The 18,037-nt window shown below is 47.8% G+C and overlaps 1 protein-coding gene across 26 annotated transcripts in view; it reads left to right on the top strand.

The window, feature by feature from the left end:
* Window positions 1-18,037, top strand: part of rims2a (regulating synaptic membrane exocytosis 2a) — a 206,480-nt gene that overhangs the window by 98,287 nt on the left and 90,156 nt on the right. For 15 of the 26 annotated variants that reach the window (XM_052146263.1, XM_052146242.1, XM_052146248.1 and 12 more), the window contains 3 exons: window positions 621-814; window positions 9,506-9,625; window positions 13,473-13,572. The exons of 2 other annotated variants lie outside the window; for them this stretch is intronic. In XM_052146263.1, coding sequence (XP_052002223.1) covers window positions 621-814; window positions 9,506-9,625; window positions 13,473-13,572 — 414 coding nt within the window. Of the gene's footprint in view, window positions 1-389; window positions 458-620; window positions 815-9,505; window positions 9,626-13,472; window positions 13,573-18,037 lie in introns of all 26 variants that reach the window. 9 more of the 26 variants (XM_052146264.1, XM_052146265.1, XM_052146269.1 and 6 more) reach the window with 2 other exon arrangements.

Genomic DNA, 18,037 nt, shown 5'->3' with positions numbered 1-18,037 from the left:
CTTATTAGTCAGACTTTAAAGATAGTTACATTAGCAAAGATTATTTGAGCAGTGCAGCTCTTTTGGCTTTCTTTGTACAGTAGATTTCAATAATGACATATTCTGCAATCCTTGTTGTTCTTGGTCCTCATCTGAATAGCTATTAATATAAAGAATAGGCTAGAATATGAATGTTACAGTCCATGAACAATCTCTCTGTGTAAGTGTGAATTTGTCTTGCACATTTAACAATGTGACTGAATGAGTGACTAAAATAGTGTATATCTTTTTTCCCATATGTCTGTTTCTTTTGTCCTCACAAACTACCTCTGCTCTCTGCTGTATGTGTGTGCTGCGATTTGTCCTGCTCTGTGTGTGTGTGTGTGTGTGTGTTTGTGGGGCACTCACAGGGGATTTGGATGGCCACTGGTGGGATCACACATCGTGGCATAGCAGCGATGCCTCCTCCTTATCTTTGGTGAGACACGCGGAGTCTAGTGTCCCACCTCTCTCTCTCTCTCTCTCTCTCTCTCTCTCTCTCTCTCTCTCTCTCTGTCACTCTTAGTCATTTCATAGTTCTTTTGATTTATTTTCACTTCTGCATGTTTTTGTTTCTTTCTGTTTTTATCCCATGTCTGTAGGGGACAGTCAAAGGGGAAAAAGACAAACTTTTGAGCAGTCACACACCTTATCTGAGGGCCAAAAGAAAATGGTGCGCTTTGGGGGCCACTCTTTGGAAGAAGATGCTGAGTGGTGTGAACCCCAGGTTAAAGACTCGGGGGTTGATACGTGCAGTAGCACGACCCTAAATGAGGAGCATAGCCATAGTGAGAAGGTACTTGGACCTCTCTAGCCTGCATTTGTTGGATTTAATTTGGTTTTGTTTTGCTTCATTTTGTTCCATTCTCATATGTTCTTTGTTTTAATGTTGCCAATAATAGATGAGATGTTGGTTTGAATTTCTGTTTGGGTGTTAATGGGATAGTTCACCAAAACATGAAACACGTTTGTCAATTACTCACCCTCATAATGTTCCAAAACCATTCTGCTGTGGAACAAAAAGGAGATAATTTGAAGAATGTTTACATCACGCTTTTCTTTCAACAAAAGCGTATGGTGACCAGGGGCTATCACGCTCCAAAAAGGACAAAAATCACTATTAAAGCACCATTACAATAGTAAATAGTAATAGTAAATAGTAAGGAGCCCCTTAAAGAATACAGAGGAAATATATTTTCTGAAGTAGTTTGCGCTCCCTCGCATTAGTTTTGCATTCTCTTACATAAAGGAAATTAACCATGATTTTCCATGGTAACTATTAGGGATGTGCCCGAAGCCGAATACCTTATTTAGAAAGGCACAAATAATGACTTCAAAACGAATAATGAATTTATCCGAATAATAGAAAAATATTTGGAATTCAGATCATCCAAAGAGCACAGGTATAAAGTTATATATATATAATTTTGTCATAGTGTGCTTCACTGCACACCAATATGGTTACTTTAGTGAAAGCATGGTACATTTTGTGGTTTGGTACAAATACGATAGTGAACTATAGTTCCCCTTCTGTCGCTCTCTCCACATTGTGTCAGAGAAGCGACACTAGGGGTCTCTCTTGAGCGCCGATATTCACCTCTGAACTATGAAAAAAGGCCAATGAGAGTTGGCAACCAGTATTTGCATGTCCGCCCCGGACATACGGGTATTTAAGCGCGCAAATACGGGAGTTCATTCAGAAAATTTATTTGGAGCCGATGGTCGTGTTTGCAGACTGCTGCGTTTTACACACCGAGTTCCTGCTATCCTCTGCTGCATGCTGTTGGATTCTACGGCGCACAACAGCGGCTTTCTCCTGTTTGCACAGCTGTGCACTTCCTGCCCCTGAGTGCATCGACAGTTGCAGATAAGAAAGATCTCTCACGAGTTCTTTCATTCATAAAAGAGTGATTTTATTTAAAAGAGTAATTTCCTCTAAAAGAGCAAAAACACAGCGGTGTTGAACGTCCTTCTTAGGACGCGTCTTTTTAAAGATGGTTTTCCGCCTCTGTGTAGTTTCTGGATGCGTTGATTCTCCCCACCTCTGACGGCCATAAAAACTGCCTTGCATTCCTGGGTTGCGATCACACGCAGGCAGCGTTTTTATGAATGGTCTATGTTCTCAGTGCGAGAACATAACCATGACAGCATTGTGGTCGTAGGCTTTTTCATGTAGTGAGAAAAAACCGCTTCAGCCGCCCCCCGCGCCTCGCCTCCTTCCTACGGGATTGAGGCAGGCGCCGCGGGCGATGAAAACAATCTGGGGACAATGATGGGCTCCGTTTTCACCGGGTGAACCCCCTCGAAACCCCCCGCCTCCCCGGCACGCTTGCTTGTTTCCGTCCGAGCTCGGGATGGGCATTCTCTCCAATGGGTTATGTTTTCAGTGCGAGAACATAACCGCGGCAGCATTGCGATCCCTGCTTTCTCTTGTAGTGAGAGAGAGCCACTTCAGCCGCCCCCCGCGCCTCGCCTCCTTCCTATGGGATTGAGGCAGGTGCCGCGGGCGATGGAGAACGATCTGGGGAGAATAACGGGGCACTTTCGCCGGGTAAATCCCCTCGAAACCTCCCGCCTCCCCGGCACGCTTGCCGGCTTCCCGTGAGCTCTGGATTAGTGCGGCCGGCTTAACGGCCTGCCGTCCGGTCCCTCGAGCTCCCTGGCATTGGATGATGACATCACCGCTGCATCGGAGAGCGTAACAGCGGCGCCGGATGCGGATAACTCGCCTGGGCCGCCACCTTTGGGTCCCCGCCCGGTCTGAGCCTGACGCACGAAGGTCCGCAATGCTCCCCGGGCTTAATTGGTTCCGCGGGCATGTGCGCCGCTCACACATGGAGAGCGATGCACGGAGGAGCGAGGAAGCCCAGCTTCCTCGCTCCTCCGCTCTCGCTACCCTCGGTGGTAGAACGGTCCCAGACCGCTCCCCCCTGCACGCCATGGCCCCCTCCTGCAAGTCCACCGGCACTCCAAAATCTGCACTTGGGTAGTCCTGTTTTTGACATGCGGCAGGAACTGCACTCAAACAGGCGATGGACACTCCGTGGTCCAGAAACGCAACGATGGACAGGCAGTACAGGAGGCAGACAAAGCACGCTTTCTCAAATGCCCCTGTCTCCCAGTTCCGTCCATTTGGCGACGCCGCGTGACGACGTCACCCAAAAAGGCAGTCCTCAGTGGTGAAGACACAGACGAAGGCTATTTTCACACATCCTGCCCTGACGCAAACCTGCCGCCAGGGGCCATGCCCTGTCTGCTCGCCGAGGGCGCCCTCCTGCAGCTTTCAAGGAAGAAAGAAAGTGGTGCTCTGCCTCAACTAAGTGAGTGGGCCCAGCTCTCAGCCCCAGCGTCGAGCTCCCTGCAGAAGTTGGACGCCCATCGTCTCACGGCCCCCCTTGTGGACCCAGAAGGCTCCCAGGCGCCCCTGAGATGACCGACCCAGAGACCGAGACAGTAGCTCCGGAGCTGGTAAGACCACTCCGTTCCCCGGTGGAGGGCCGGAAGGAGAATTTATTTTTTGTTAAATTCTTTACACACTATAGAGCTATTTCCTTGTTGTCTCTGGGTCACCTGGCCCGCAAATGCCGTTCTCACGGCACTCTGCTTTCAGGCCTCAACAGTCCCGGCTTCCTGGACGCTGTGTCCCCGCCCTCAGCCCCACGACTGTTCCCCGGCCGGCCGGTTCAGACGAGTCCAGAGGACGCCAGCAGACCTCCTCCTCAGTCACGAACCCGCCCCCTGCCGGGTGCGCGGAGCAAGGTAAGTGCTTTGAGTTTATTCTCAGCACCAGAGCCTCGGGATGCTGCAGCTCGCCCGTCGTCTCCTCCTTTGGAGTCAGCAGCGACTGGAGTCACTGCGTGCCACTCACATCCCCAGCAACCTCAATGTGATAGCGGACGCGCTGTCAAGACAAAACTTGCCCGGCGGAGAGTGGAGGCTCCACCCCCAATCGGTCCAGCTGATTTGGGACAGGTTCGGCAAGGCCCAGGTAGACCTGTTTGCCTCCCAGGAAACCTCCCACTGTCCGCTCTGGTATGCCCTCACAGAGGCTCCCCTTGGGACAGATGCTCTGGTGCACAGCTGGCCCGCTGGGCCTGCGCAAGCACGCTTTTCCCCAGTGAGCCTTCTTGCACAGGTGCTATGCAAGGTCAGGGAGGACAAGGAGCAAGTCACTCTGGTGGCCCCCTACTGGCCCAACCGGATGTGGTTTTCGGATCTCACGCTCCTCATGACAGCCCCTCCGTGGGCGAATTCCCCTGAGGAAGGACCTTTTTCTCAGGGACGGGGCACGCTCTGGCATCCGCATCCAGACCTCTGGAATCTCCACGCCTGGTCCCTGGACGGGATCGCGGAGGATCTAGCCGGCCTACCTTCGGCCGTCATAGACACTATTAACCAAGCCAGAGCCCCTTCGACCAGGCATCTTTACGCCCTGAAGTGGCGTCTGTTCATGGACTGGTGTTCTTCCCGAGCCGAAGACCTGCAGAAGTGCGCAGTTAGGTCAGTGCTCGTGTTTCTTCAGGAGAGGCTGGAGAGGAGGCTGTCCCCTCCACCCTCAAGGTGTATGTTGTCGCTATCGCGGCCCACCACGTACACGGTAGACGGCAAGTCTCTTGGTAAGCACGACTTAATCGTCAGGTTCCTAAAAGGTGCCTGGAGGATGACTCCCTCCCGGCCTAACCTGTTTCCCTCCTGGGATCTCTCGGTCGTCCTTATGGGACTCCGGAGACCCCCTTCGAGCCGCTTGACTCAGTTGGACTCAGGGCCCTCTCTCTCAAGACCGCCCTGCTGATCGCGCTCACTTCCATCAAGAGGGTCGGGGACCTGCATGCGTTCTCTGTTAGCGACGCTTGCCTGGAGTTCGGTCCGGCAGACACTTTCGTGATCCTAAGACCGCGACCGGGCTACGTGCCCCAAGGTTCCTACCACACCCTTCAGGGATCAGGTGGTGAACCTGCAAGCGCTGCCCCGGGAGGAGGCAGACCCAGCCCTTTCACTGCTGTGTCCAGTACATGCCTTACATATTTACCTGGACCGCACACAGAGCACCAGATGCTCTGAGCAGCTCTTCGTCTGCTTTGGGGGACAGCAGAAAGGGAATGCTGTCTCCAAGCAGAGACTCGCCCACTGGGTTGTTGACGCCATTTCCCTGGCTTATCACACCCAGGCCGTGCCCCCCCCTTTTGCTGGTCCGAGCCCACTCCACCAGGAGTGTTAGCGTCCTCGTGGGCACTGGCTAGGGGCACTGCCCTAGCAGACATTTGTAGAGCAGCGGGCTGGGCAACACCTAACACTTTTGCGAGATTCTACAATCTCCGAAGTTGAGTCAGTATCGTCCGTGTTCTCTCAGATACCGAGACCGTAGAACTCGGTGGCACGTCCACGATCTGACCGGGTGAATCGCTTGCACCCAGCGCCCTTCCCCCTAACCAGGGGAAACAGTGCGCCTTCTTTCCCAGGAGATCCCAGGTTTGAAACACTGGTTGACTCCTCCCTAGCCCTTGTGGGTCGCAGTTCAGCGGAGGAACTCGCCTACCCAAACCACTACGGGTACCACTAGCTACCCTGTACTGGTATAGGTGCCCCACAGGTAAGGCCTCCTGTTCGGACTCACCCTGTGTGTAAAACCACGGTTCTGTCCCCTCACGAGAGTTGACTCAGTGTTTCCCTTAGGCAGTTACAGCTGCCTCGGGTGCCATGCTGTATGCTTCCCCCCTCTGCGAGGCTGGATCTACCACCACACTACTGTTCCGCATAAGACCTAAGTATAGGCCATGCAATGTATTTGCCACTCAAAATTTGCCTCCCCTCCCGGGTAGGTGTGGCCTCCGCAGGGTCTTCTCCACCCTAATAAGGGCTAAGACCCCCTTCCCTCAATGCGTATAAGGGCCCCGGCTGTAGTTGCTCTATGCGAGAAACATAGAGAGAAAAGAGGCCCAGCCAGGCTGGCCCGCTCCCATGTTGGCGGCCGTCACCTTGTTCCCCCTCCAGGGTAGCGATAAGGAATCCTGATGGTTTAAATGGGGCATTGGGGAAGAGTGCGTGCAGCCTGATACAGTTGGTCGTTCTGCACGTAGGAATACCTGCTCGCTCCTGTATCAGCGGGTCACGCATTACGGCTCAGCGCATGGCTCTTTTAAGTGGACCCCTAGTGTCGCTTCTCTGACACAATGTGGAGAGAGCGACAGAAGGGGAATGTCTAGGTTACGTATGTAACCTCCGTTCCCCGATGGAGGAACGAGGCGTTGTGTCTCCCCTGCCACGTCGCTGAGCCGAGCCCCTGTTGTGGCCGGACCATTTCCCGGCTCCTCAGAAAAATCCTGAATGAACTCCCGTATTTGCGCCGCTTAAATACCCGTATGTCTGGGGGCGGGACATGCAAATACTGGTTGCCAACTCTCATTGGCCTTTTTTCATAGTTCAGAGGTGAATATCGGCGCTCAAGAGAGACCCCTAGTGTCGCTTCTCTGACACAACGTCTCGTTCCCTCCATCAGGGAACGGAGGTTACATACGTAACCTAGACGTTGCTGTAGTCAAGTGAATTCAAAACTTTTTGTTAGAGAATGCAAAACTATTGTGAGGAAATGCAAAATTATTTAAGAAAATAAATTCCCTTTCTGTCCTCTAAAGGGGCGTTCATGACTTTTGTGCTATTTTCCAAGTATGTCTATTTTGAAGACATACAATACATTTGTGTGGGGCTGCTTATAGCCATAAGTGGTATACATGGCAGCTTAGTGCCCCCAAGCCACCAGTGGCCCCCGCAAAGCAAGTTGATTGAAATTATTATTTATTTTTTTAATATTTTTAAATATGCTAAAAGCTGTGAATAAAACTCAGGCAGCTGTTTTTGCTCAATTAGACAGTTATAGGGAGCCACCTTGTGGCCCGATAGGGAAGGGAGAATTTAACTGCAAGGAGAGTGTAGTAGCTAGATGTGACAGGCACATGATTTTGCATAGGGCACCCATATGCTCAGAAACGATCATGCATTTATGTGAGGAACACACCAAAATGTACGTTTTATTTATTTAAACTTGCCGTGTTGCGATCGTTCATGTGACACTCAAAAAACAAGGGCACCATATTTGAATGTAAACATACACAAATGAGATTTAATTTTCAGAATATAATGATCTAAATTTCCCTCCGTTCCTCACACAAGGTTATCATATGGGTTCTGAAGATTTAAAATATAGAAAAATATGCTTTTGTAGTGTTTTTGCCCTTTTTGGAGCTTGACAGGCCCTGGTCACAAGTGCTTTAATTGTATACAAAAGAGCTGCATTGACATTCTTCAAAACATCTCCATTTGTGTCCTATAAAGAAAGTTGTTTGGGTTTGGAATGACAAGAGTAAGAGTAAAAGACGACAGACTTTAGATTTGTGGGTGAACTATCCCTTTAATTAAGAGTTTATTTTGATTTATTTTCTTCTGTGGCAGTAGCTGGGGAGTCTCTTGCTTGCTCTGTTACTGTTTGCTTCTTAGCCGCAACTGCCGTAGTTGATGAAGTAGCGAATCACTCCACCATGTGACTGTCTGTTTGTCTTGGCACTTAGAGAATGTGGGTTCCCCCGTCAGCTGCATGCCCTCTCAGCCTCGTGTAGTGGCCCTGTCGATTTAGGGCCCGGACCCCCAACTGGCTCGATTCCTCACTCCTTCCCCCCCCTCCCACTCGACACAATCCAAGAGACACGCTTAGAAAAATGCTCACTCGCTCGAAGACGGCCAGCTAGGATTTGTTTTTTCCACAAAGTTTGTTTTTCTTTTTTCCCTTACACTGTCATATTCCTTTGCACTCCATCTATGGATCACATGATTCCACCGTTTATGTTCCATGCCGTTCTCTTCGCTTTCTGTTTGAACATTGTATTTGTTTCTTCTGTCTACCATTATTCGGCTTGTGTTTGCTGGAAGTGGTGCTGGGGTTTGGCTGCGGTGATGGAGGTGGTCTCTATCTGGGGCTGGGGGGCCTTTATCTGCATGTTATGGGTGCATGTCACTCCCAACAGTAGATCCCACAAACTCTACAGGACCTAGTACCACGTTGGACCAAAATACTATGAAATCATTAAAGGAATGTTACAGGTTCAGTACCAGTTCTATAGACAGCATCTGTGACATGCTATCATTTACCACTAATAAAACAAAACAAAAAATCAGCCACAATATTAAAACCACCTGCCCAATATTGTGTAGGTCCCCCTTGTGCCATTTTGAGATGCTATTCTTCTCACCACAATTTTACAGAGCGTTTATCTGAGTTATCATAGCCTTTATCAGTTCACGCCAGTCTGGCCATTCTTTATTGACCTCTCTCATCAACAAGGTATTTCCGTCGCAGAACTGCCGCTCACTGGATGTTTTTGTTTTTGCCACCATTCAATGTAAGTGCAGCGTAGTTCTAGCGAGATGACTAGCAGCTGTACATCATCGCATCATTACCTGGGTAATTCCCAGCAAATCACATGTAAGCCATTGCTTTATAAGTCTGCCCACAATCTATCACATTGCTGTTTCAGTGTGCTAACACGGCAACCTCCACCACCCCACCACCACCAGTTGAGTTCCGTCCTGCACGGGGGTAGGCTCCTCGCCCCTGCCTCCTATCTCCGCCAGGATATGATGGTAATGAGTACAGCTCCTTCGGACCGCCAGACGGGGCCTAGGCCAAAGAGAGACATTACTTTTCTGTTTTATATTCATCAAATAAATGTAATCTTAAATTTCACTCAAGTCTGCAAGTCTTCCTGATAGAAGAGTAAATTCTAGAGACTGTTGTGTGTGAAAATCTCAGAAGATCAGCAGTTACAGAAATACTCAAACCAGCCCGTCTGGAACCAACAATCATCCATGGGATTATCTAATCAGCCAATTGTGTGACAACAGTGCAGTGCATAAAATAATGGAGATATGGGTCAGGAGCTTCAGTTAATATTCACATCAACCATCTGAATGGGGAAAAAAATGTGATCTCAGTGAGTGTGGTATGATTGTTGGAGTATTTCTGTAACTGCTGATCTCCTGAGATTTTCACACACAAGTCTCTAGAATTTACTCAGAATGGTGCCAAAAACAAAAAACATTCAGTGAGGGGCAGTCCTGGATTGGAATGCCTTGCAACAGAGAATGGCCAGACTGGTACAAACTGACATTGTCTACGATAACTCAAATAATTGCTCTTACAATTGTGGTGAGAAGAATATCAGCTCAGAATGGGGGACCTACACGAAATTAGGCAGGTGGTTTTAATGTTGTGGCTGATTGGTATATATATATATATATATATATATATATATATATATATATATATATATATATATATATATATACTTTTATTTAAAAGTCTAGTAATTTAAAACATGAAATGATAAAAGAGTTTTTGTGAAATTTAATTTGGAACTCACCTCAGCCATCCCCACACCAGCATTGGCATTGTTCTCAGTGTTCAGGACTGATGTTTGTTGTGGCTTTGACCTAACAGCACCCAGTCATGTGGCAACCCTCCAAAGATGGAGATCGACTCATCGGCAGGATTCTGCTCAACAAGCGCATGAAGGACGGCAGCGTTCCCCGAGACACTGGTGCTCTTCTGGGACTAAAAGTGAGTTGATCTGGACATGCTGTTTTTGTAATCTCGATTTGAGATCAGGAAAGGCACTACATAAATTAAACTTATTATTATTATTATTGATTTGGAATTATTAGAATAATAAATGGCACCCTGCTGGAAAAAATGTAAATGGCACCCTGCTGGAAAAAAACAAACAAACATTTTAAACCAATCTAAACTGGTCTGCTGGTCTAAGATGGTCTAATTTGTCTCCCAGCATGGCCAAACTGCCTTCTGCTGGTCTAGTTTGTCTCTCAACCTTGCAAAGCTTGTGGTGATGGCTCAAAACCCCTCGATAAACAGCAAATCATTCTAGCATGACCAAGTTGGGAGACCAACTAAGACCAGGAAACCAGCTTTTTTGGATGTTTATTTGTTTTTGTTTTAATGTAATTTAAAGTTTTTTTTTTGTGTGTTTTTTTTGGAACGATGAGTATGTTTTGAGCTCTCAAAGTTATGTTTTCTGCTTACATTAAGCTCTTTAATCTCAAAAACCAGGATCATTTTGATTCCTTATGATATGAACCCTTTAGAGCAATTTTCTGGGTTCAATACAAGCTCTACTGACAGCTTTTGTGTCGTAGTTCTGGTTACCACAGAAAAAAAAACATCTATTCATCCCTTTTAAAAAAATAAATAGCAGAACTGATTACAGTGAAGCTTAACTTCACTGTGAAGCTACAGTGAAGTGAATGGAAATGCATGCTCTGTGTAGGTTTAAAAGACTAAATGTGAAGCTCGTATTTTTGTTAAAGCACTTTTATGGATTCTTCAGCAGAGTGGAGAGAAACAGAGAATTGTTACTAATAGCAAACTTTCTGAATGGCTGACTCGGCTCAGTGCTAACGTGTGCATTGTACATTATCTGTTACCAGAAGCAGTTTGAGACACACACACACACACACACACACACACACACACACACACACACACACACACACACACATGTTGTGTTTCCATGTTTTATGGGGACTTTCCATAGACATAATGGTTTTTATACTGTACAAACTTTATATTCTATCCCCTAAACCTAACCCTACCCCTAAACCTAACCCTCACAGAAAACATTCTGCATTTTTACATTTTCAAAAAACATCATTTAGTATGATTTATAAGCTGTTTTCCTCATGGGGACCGACAAAATGTCCCCACAAGGTCAAAAATTTCGGGTTTTACTATCCTTATGGGGACATTTGGTCCCCACAAAGTGATAAATACACGCTCACAAATACACACAAACACACACACACACACATTGGGTTTCCATGTTTTATGGGGAATTCCATAGACATAATGTTTTTTTATACTGTACAAACTTTATATCCCCTAAACCTAACCCTCACAGAAAGCTTTCTGCATTTTTACATTTTCAAAAAACATCATTTAGTATGATTTATAAGCTGTTTTCCTCATGGGGACCAAAAAATTGTCCCCACAATGCCAAAAATGTTGGGTCTTACTATCCTCGGGACATTTGGTGCCCACAAAGTGATAAATACACACACACACACACACACACACACACACACACACACACACACACACACACACACACACACACACACACACACACACACACACACTTAAATCGACCTAGGCTCTATGCCACTCATTATATAAAGCCATCTTTTTCCAGAGGCAGCTTGTAATCTTCTTTCTATGTTTGCAATGGGCTTCCATTAGTGGGGATTTGATTTGTATGATACTCATGAGCGATTGGTCATGTGGTTTTTGGAATAAACTCTCTAGGCCTTTTCAACACTCAACTCAACACACCTTGTACAGTTCAATTCTAAACAGAACATTCTTTCTATACTTTTACTCTCTGCATTTGAAAACCATGAATAATAAAACTTATTCATGTTAAACTCATGTTGCTTATGTTACCATTAAGAACATTGAACTTGTATAAAAAATTAAATACATTTTAAGTAACATAAAACTTGTATTTTAGCATTGTTGCAAAATACAAAACTTTCAGTAGATTATATAAATACCAGTAACATTTCTCAGTTTTCAGTACCAATGTTGAAAAAAAAAAACAGAAAACAATATGCTATTGAACACTTTTTTTTTTTGTTTAAAAATAATTATATATTATTATACATATTAACAAATTAAATGAAAACAATGGCATGCAGGCTTCAAGCATTTCTTAATGAAGTAAATGAATGCTTCAGGTTTTTAAAATAATTGTTTCAGTAAACTAAGACATTTAAGTAAACTGTAATACAATCATAAAAAATAAAAATAAATAATAAACACAGAATTAGATGTAAGAATATATATATATATATATATATATATATATATATATATATATATATATATATATATATATACACTGGCAGCCAAAAGTTTGAAATAATGTACAGATTTATCTCTTATCTAAATAAATTGGTACTTTGATTCACCAAAGTGGCATTCAACTGATTACAAAGTATAGTCAAGACAAAAAACAGCACCATCACTATTTCAAAAAAGTAGTTTTTGATCAAATCTAGACAGACCCCATTTTCAGCAGGCATCACTCCAACAACTTATCCTTGAGTAATTAAATGAAGCTTAACATTGTCTTTGTGTTTGCTTTTGAGTTGCCACAGAATGAAATAGACTAGCATGTCTTAAGGTCAATACTAGGACAGAAATGGCAAAAAAAATAAAAAAATAAATAGAAACGCTTTCTCTAGAATCTCGTCAGTCAATCATTATTTTGAGGAATGAAGGCTACACAATGGGTGAAATTGCTTGAAAGATTTCATATGAAGGTGTACACTAACGTCTTCAAAGACAAAGGATAACTGGCCCTAACAAGTACAGAAAGAGATGTGGAAGCCCAGATGTACAACTAAACAAGAGGATAAGTACATCATAGTCTCTAATTTGAGAAACAGACGCCTCACATGTCCTCAGCTGACAGCTTCATTGAATTCTACCTGCTCAACACCAGTTTCATGTACAACAGTAAACTCAGGGGTGCAGGCCTTATGGGAATTGTTAAAAAAGAAAGTCACTTTTGAAACAGAAAAATTAAAATAAAAGGTTTGAGTGGGCAAAGAAACACAGACATTGGACATACGATAATTGGAAAAGAGTGTTATGGATCTTAACCCCATTGAGCTTTTGTGGGATCAGTTAGACTATAAGTTGTGTGTGAAGTGCTGAGAAGACAGCCACATCTATGGCAAGTGCTACAGGAAGTGTGGGGTAAAATGTCACCGGAGGATCTGGACAAACTGACTACTAGAATGCCAAGGATCTGCAAAGCTGTCATTGCTGCATCTGGAGGATTTTTTTTATGAGAACTCTTTAAAGTAGTTTAAGAAGTTTTGAATAGTTTTTTTCTAATTATAATAGTCATTTTTCCATGTTATTAATGTTCTGACTATACTTTGTGATCAGTTGAATGCCACTTTGGTGAATAAAATTACCAATTACTTTCCATAAGAGCAAAATCTGTACATTATTCCAAACTTTTGACCGCCATTGTATATACTGTACACACACACACACACACACACACACACACACACACACACACACACACACACACACACACACACACACACACACATTTAAGGCTTAATTGTGTGAAAATGATGAAACATTATTTATTTATTTATTTATTTATTGTTTTATTTGCAGGTTTGGTCTTTGTCTCCTTAAAATAAACAGTTAATAATAATAATAAATAATATTAGATCAAAGAATAAAATAATAATTATAAAATAGAAAATAAAAAAAAGATGCAATTGAAATACCCTTTCTTTCTTTCTTTCTTTCTTTCTTTCTGAAAGACATCCTGGTCTATTATCTAAATCTGTTGCCATTTTTGCAGGTGGTTGGAGGGAAAATGACTAAATCCGGCCGACTTTGTGCGTTTATCACCAAAGTGAGGAAAGGAAGTTTAGCGGATACAGTTGGACATCTCAGACCAGGTACTGGCAATCTTTTAACATTTCTTATACAAGATTCAAATGACTTAACGTCTAGGTTACGTATGTAACCTCCGTTCCCCGATGGAGGGAACGAGACGTTGTGTCAGAGAAGCGACACTAGGGGTCTCTCTTGAGCGCCGATATTCACCTCTGAACTATGAAAAAAGGCCAATGAGAGTTGGCAACCAGTATTTGCATGTCCCGCCCCCGGACATATGGGTATTTAAGCGGCGCAAAAATACGGGAGTTCATTCAGTATTTTTCTGAGGAGCCGGAAATGGTCCGGCCACAACAGTGGCTCGGCTCAGCGACGTGGCAGGGGAGACACAACGTCTCGTTCCCTCCATCGGGGAATGGAGGTTACATACGTAACCTAGACGTTCCCCTTCTGTTGCTCTCTCCACGTTGTGTCAGAGAAGCGACACTAGGAGTCCACTTATAAAAGTGCCATGCACTGAGCCGTGTACGTGAACTGCTGATACAGGAGCGAGCAGGTATTCTTACATGCAGGACGACCAACTGTATCAGGCTGCACATACCCTTCCCCAATGCCCCATTTAAGCCATCAGGATTCCTTATCGTTACCCTGGAGGGGGAACAAGGTGCTGGCCGCCAACCTGGGAACGGGCCAAGCCTGGCCGGGCCTGTTTTCTCTCTATGTTTCTCGCATAGAGCAACTAAGGCCGGGGCCCTTACATGCATTGAGGGAAGGGGATCTTAGCCCTTATTCAGGGCAGAGAAGACCCTGCGGAGACCACGCCTACCCGAGAGGGGAGGCAAGTTTAAGTGGCAAAACCATCAGAGGCCTGACTTAGGGCCTATGTGGAAAAGTTGGTGCGGTGGTGGATCTAGCCTCATAGAGGGGGGAACATACAGCACGGCAACCGAGGCAGCCGTGACTGCCTAAGGGAAACACGGAGTCTGCTCGCCAGAGGGACAGAACCGTGGTGTTACACACAGGGGGAGTCTGAAGGAGGCCTTACCTGTGGAGCACCTATACCAGTACAGGGTAGCTTGCGGTACCCACAGTGGCTTGGGTCGGCGAGTTCCTCCGCTGAACTGCGACCCACGAGGGCTAGGGAGGAATCAACCAGTGTCCCAAATCTGGGATCTCCTGGGAATGAAGGCACTGTTTCCCCTGGTTAGGGGAAAGAGCTAGGTGCAAGCGATTCACCCGGTCAGATGCGTAGGCGTGCTACCGAGTTCTCACGGGCTTGGTACCTGAGAAAACACGGGACGATACTGACTCAACTCAGAGATTGTAGAATCTCACAAAAGTGTTAGGTGTTGCCCAGCCCGCTGCTCTACAAATGTCTGCTAGGGCAGTGCCCTAGCCAGTACCCATGAGGACCTTAACACTCCTGGTGGAGTGGGCTCGAACCCGCAAGGGGGGGGCACGGCCTGGGTGTGATAAGCCAGGGAAATGGCGTCAACAACCCAGTGGGCGAGTCTCTGCTTGGAGACAGCGTTCCCTTTCTGCTGTCCCCCAAAGTAGACGAAGAGCTGCTCAGAGCATCTGGTGCTCTGTGTGCGGTCCAGATAAATCCGTAAAGCACGTACTGGACACAGCAGTGAAAGGGCTGGATCTGCCTCCTCCCGGGGCAGCGCTTGCAGGTTCACTACCTGATCCCTGAAGGGTGTGGTAGGAACCTTGGGCACATAGCCCGGTCGCGGTCTTCGGACCGATCTCCAGGCAAGCGTTGCTAACAGAGAACGCATGCAGGTCCCCGACCCTCTTGATGGAAGCGAGCGCGATCAGCAGGGCGGTCTTGAGAGAGAGGGCCCTGAGTCCACCTGAGTCAAGCGGCTCGAAGGGGGGTCTCTGGAGTCCCGTAAGGACGACCGAGAGATCCCAGGAGGGGAACAGGTTAGGCCGGGAGGGAGTTATCCTCCGGGCACCTTTTAGGAACCTGATGATTAAGTTGTGCTTACCAAGAGACTTGCCGTCTACCGTGTCGTGGTGGGCTGCGATAGCGGCGACATACACCTTGAGGGTGGAGGGGGACAGCCTCCTCTCCAGCCTCTCCTGAAGAAACACGAGCACTGACCTAACTGCGCACTTCTGCAGGTCTTCGGCTCGGGAAGAACACCAGTCTGCGAACAGATGCCACTTTAGAGCGTAAAGATGCCTGGTAAAGGGTGCTCTGGCTTGATTGATTGTATCTATGATGGTCGATGGTAGGCCGGCTAGATCTTCTGCATCCCGTCCAAGGGCCAGACGTGGAGGTTCCAGAGGTCTGGGTGCGGGTGCCAGAGCGTGCCCCGTCACTGAGAAAGAAGGTCCTTCCTCAGGGAATTCGCCAGGGAGGGGCTGTCGTGAGGAGCGTGAGGTCCGAAAACCAAGTCCGGGTGGGCCAGTAAGGGGCTACCAGAATGACTTGCTCCTCGTCCTCCCTGACCTTGCATAGCACCTGTGCAAGAAGGCTCACTGGGGGAAATGCGTACTTGCGCAGCCCTGCAGGCCAGCTGTGTGCCAACACGTCTGCCCCGAGGGGAGCCTCTGTCAGGGCATACCAGAGCGGGCAGTTGGAGGTTTCTTGGGAGGCAAACAGGTCTACCTGAGCCTTGCCGAACCGGTCCCAAATCAGCTGGACCGATTGGGGGAGGAGCCTCCACTCTCCGCCAGGCAAGCTTTGTCTTGACAGCGCGTCCGCTATCACATTGAGGTTGCCGGTGGCGCGCAGTGACTTGAGTCGCTGCTGACTCCAAAGGAGGAGACGACGGGCGAGCTGTGACATGTGGAGGGAGAGTACTCCGCCTTGACGGTTTATGTAGGCTACGACCGTGGTGCTGTCTGTCCTGACTAGGACGTGTTTGTTCCGAATTAACGGGAGAAACTTCTGCAGGGCCAGAAAAACAGCCAGCAGCTCTAGGCAGTTGATGTGCCAGCGCAGCGGGCCTCGGTTCCACCGGCCTGCGGCTATGCGCCCGTTGCACACGGCGCCCCAACCCAATTTGGAGGCGTCGGTTGTGACCAGAATGCATCGGGACACCTGCTGCAAGGGTACTCCTGCCCTTAGAAAGCAGAGGTCTGTCCAGGGTTTGAAGGTTTGGCGGCAGGCAGAAGTAACTTTTACGTTGTGCGTGCTGCGGCACCATGCTCGTCTCGGGACTCGAGTCCAGAGCCAGTGCTGAAGTGGTCTCATATTCATCAACCCCAGCGGCGCGGCCGCCTCGGAGGATGCCATATGCCTCAGGAGCTGTTGGAAACGTTTTAGCGGGACCACGGCGCCTGGCTTGAAGGAAGCGAGGCATTTCAGCACTGACTGAGCACGCTCGTTGGAGAGACGTGCTGTCATTAAGACTGAGTCTAACTCCAGACCGAGAAAAGAGATGCTCTGGACGGGGAGAGCTTGCTCTTTTCCCAGGTGACCTGAAGCCCCAAGCGGCTGAGGTGGCTGAGCACCTGGTCTCTGTGTGCACATAGTAACTCTCGGGAGTGGGCCAGTATGAGCCAGTCGTCGAGGTAATTGAGTATCGTATGCCGGCTTCTCGGGCGGGGCAAGAGCTGCCTCTGCGACTTTTGTGAAGACGCGAGGGACCGAGACAGGCCGAAGGGGAGGACTTTGTACTGATATGCCTGGCCGTTGAACGCGAACCGTAGGAAGGGTCGATGTCGAGGGCGAATTGAGACGTGGAAGTACGCGTCCTTCAGGTCTACCGCTGCGAAGCAATCTAGATGCCGGACGCCAGATAGAATTTGTTTCTGGGTGAGCATTTTGAACGGGAGTTTGGACAAGGTCCGATTGAAAACTTGCAGGTCCAAGATCGGTCGTAAGCTGCCGCCTTTCTAGGGTACAACAAAGTAAGTGCTGTAGAAACCCTTCTTCGTTTCGGTTGGAGGGACAGGCTCTATCGCGTCCTTTAATAGAAGGGAGGCGATTTCTTCACGCAGGGAATGGGCATGTTGGCCGTGTACTGCAGAAAAATGTACGCCCACGAAGGGGGGCGGAGACCTGGCAAACTGAATTGCGTAACCGAGTCCAATGGTCTGGTGCAGCCAGCGTGACGGGTTGGGCAGTGAAAGCCACGCCTCTAAGCTCCGTGCTAGGGGCACCAAGGGGACGAGTTTTTGGACGTACCCGGCGGGGCTTCGCAGCGGTGTGGAACAGGTAACGCGGCGTTGGGAGGCAACGTGGCGTCCCGAGGCTCTGGTGCTGAGAATAAACTCAAAGCACTTACCTTGCTCCCCGCTCCCGGCAGGGGGCGGGTTCATGACTGAGGAGGAGGTCTGATGCTGGCGTCCTCTGGACTCGTCTGAACCGGCCGGCCGGGGAACAGTCGTGAGGCTGAAGGCGGGGACACCGCGTCCATGGAGCCGGGACTGTTGAGGCCTGAAAGCAGAGTGCCGTGAGAACGGCATTTGCGGGCCATGTGCCCCAGAGACAAAGGAAATAGCTCTTTTATTGAGAATTTGGGTACCGCAGCCCCTGTTAAGGGGTGCGGCAAATGAAAAAACAAAGGA

This window comes from Xyrauchen texanus, chromosome 17 (assembly GCF_025860055.1).
Source record: "Xyrauchen texanus isolate HMW12.3.18 chromosome 17, RBS_HiC_50CHRs, whole genome shotgun sequence".
NCBI classification, from domain to species: Eukaryota; Metazoa; Chordata; class Actinopteri; order Cypriniformes; family Catostomidae; genus Xyrauchen; species Xyrauchen texanus.
Note: the sequence above shows the minus strand (reverse complement) of the source record. Positions and strands in the feature narration are given on the sequence as shown.